At 53.1% G+C, this 1,854-nt stretch overlaps 1 protein-coding gene across 1 annotated transcript; it reads right to left on the minus strand.

The window, feature by feature from the left end:
- Window positions 1–34: 34 nt before the first annotated feature.
- On the minus strand, window positions 35–1,348 carry LOC104462650 (ATP-dependent RNA helicase DDX25-like; the record flags this gene model as incomplete). Its single annotated transcript, XM_010074686.1, has 4 exons — window positions 35–199; window positions 822–924; window positions 1,030–1,122; window positions 1,213–1,348. Coding segments are annotated over 4 exons (497 nt in total), but the record flags the coding sequence as incomplete, so codon positions are not given.
- Between the last annotated feature and the right edge of the window lie 506 nt (window positions 1,349–1,854).

Genomic DNA, 1,854 nt, shown 5'->3' on the forward strand with positions numbered 1-1,854 from the left:
CACGGAGGCTGGAAGAGAGGATCCCTGGACTCACTGAACTCCCGATATGGCGCCGGCAGCTCCGCTCGGCACGACCAGACTCACCTTGGTTTCCCCGGACAGCGTACGTCACCTTGATGTCGGCGCAAAACTCCCCGATGGTCTCAATCACGTGCCCGATCTGCAGGGCCAGCTCGTAGGTGGGAGCCAAGCAGAGGCACTTGGAGGGAAATAAAAAGAGTTTTCAGACGCCAAAACGCTGCGTTTAGAAGCCAAGGGCATGAAAAAACCTCAATTAAAACCAAAACCGCTCCCAGGATGGGATATTCCAGCCAGCCCGCAGCATATTTTGAAGGGAATGAAAAAAAAAAGCGCAGGAAAATCCAACACAAGTTTCCTCAAAAGGTCGAGGAGCTGGAAACGCAGAGGGAAGAAGTCGCTGTGGTTATTTTTGAGGAGGAAATTTGTCTTCCCGAAGTGTAATTTCTGCGCCCAGCTCTAAAGCAACACTTTAAATCCTTCCGTATGCTCAAGACGAGAGACTTTAAATCGCAGTGAACGTGGTTCTGCGCACCGAGAGGTGACCGGGGCTCACTGGAGCCACCAAAAAACCAGACGCTCTCTGCGGTCACTTTTTAAAATTAAAACTGCTGAATATCTACAGCCTGGCTTCAGAAAAGTTCCTCCCTGTAGCGGGCACACCGCTTTCCGTCCTGCCTCCTGCTGCTGGGGGTTCATTGTCCCCTCTCCAGCGGATAAAATCAAGATGGGGAGAAAAATTTTGTGCCTGGAGGGCTTGGGCAAACCCCCTCCTGCGTCAGCTGTCCCTCTCCTCCCGTTACCTGCGGGTGTTTCTCGGCGGCGTTGACTCTGCTCAGCATGGCCAAGGCAAAAGCTGCCGTTTTCCCTGTCCCTGACTGGCTCTGGGCAATCAGATTTTGGGGCCTGCGAAGGCAAAGGGGCAGCGGAAGGGCTGGATGTCCCCGGACCGGCGTTCCCGGCGTCGGGAATGCCTCGAGGGAAGCGGGATCGGTGGCGGGTAACACTCACGGGTACGCCAGCATGAGGGGAAGAGCCGTCTCCTGGATTTTGGATGGTCTGTTGAAGCCCATCATGTAAACCCCCTTCAGGAGCTCCTTTTTCCTGGGGGGGGGGGAAAAACAAACCACCATGAAAAAGGGGAAATTGGAGGAACGAGGGTGGCTTTTGGGTTTCTCTGGACTGGGGACTCACAGGGGCAGCTCTTCGAAGGTTTTGACGGAGAAAAGCGGGGAGCTGGGGTCCCGCTGCAGGATCTCCACATGGTGGCTGGACTCCACCAGCGACGTGCGGATCAGCTTGTTCAGCAGCGAGGCTTCCGCTGAGTCCACTGGGGAAAAAATAAACAGGAAAACTCGTTAAAAAAACTGAAAAATAATGACTTGTGAGGAGAAATCTCTCCCCCTACATGCACATAGGGGTCTGCAGTCATCCCTGCCCCTGGGGAAGGCAGGAACTGGAGGGGGTGAGGTGACTGGGGAGGGAGGTCAGGGGGTAATTAGTGAGGTAATGAATGAGGTAATGAATGAGGTAATTAGTGAGGTAAGGAGAGAGGTAAGGAGGTAATGAGTGAGTGAGGAAAGGAGGTAATTAGTAAGGAATGCGGTAGTGAGGTAAGGAGGTAATTAATGACATCATGAGGTAAATTAGTGAGGTAAGGAGTGAGGTAATGAGGTAATCAGTGAGGTAAGGAAGTAACCAGGGAGTGAGGAGCGAGCTAAGGAGGTAACTAGTAAGGAGTGATGTAAAGGAGATGCTTACTGAGGTAAGGAGATCATTAGCGAGGTAATGAGGTAATCAGTGAGCCAGGGCCCCCTCAGCCCACCGCCCCCAGCC

The sequence above is a fragment of the Pterocles gutturalis genome, unplaced genomic scaffold (assembly GCF_000699245.1).
Source record: "Pterocles gutturalis isolate BGI_N339 unplaced genomic scaffold, ASM69924v1 scaffold34337, whole genome shotgun sequence".
Lineage (NCBI taxonomy): Eukaryota > Metazoa > Chordata > Aves > Pterocliformes > Pteroclidae > Pterocles > Pterocles gutturalis.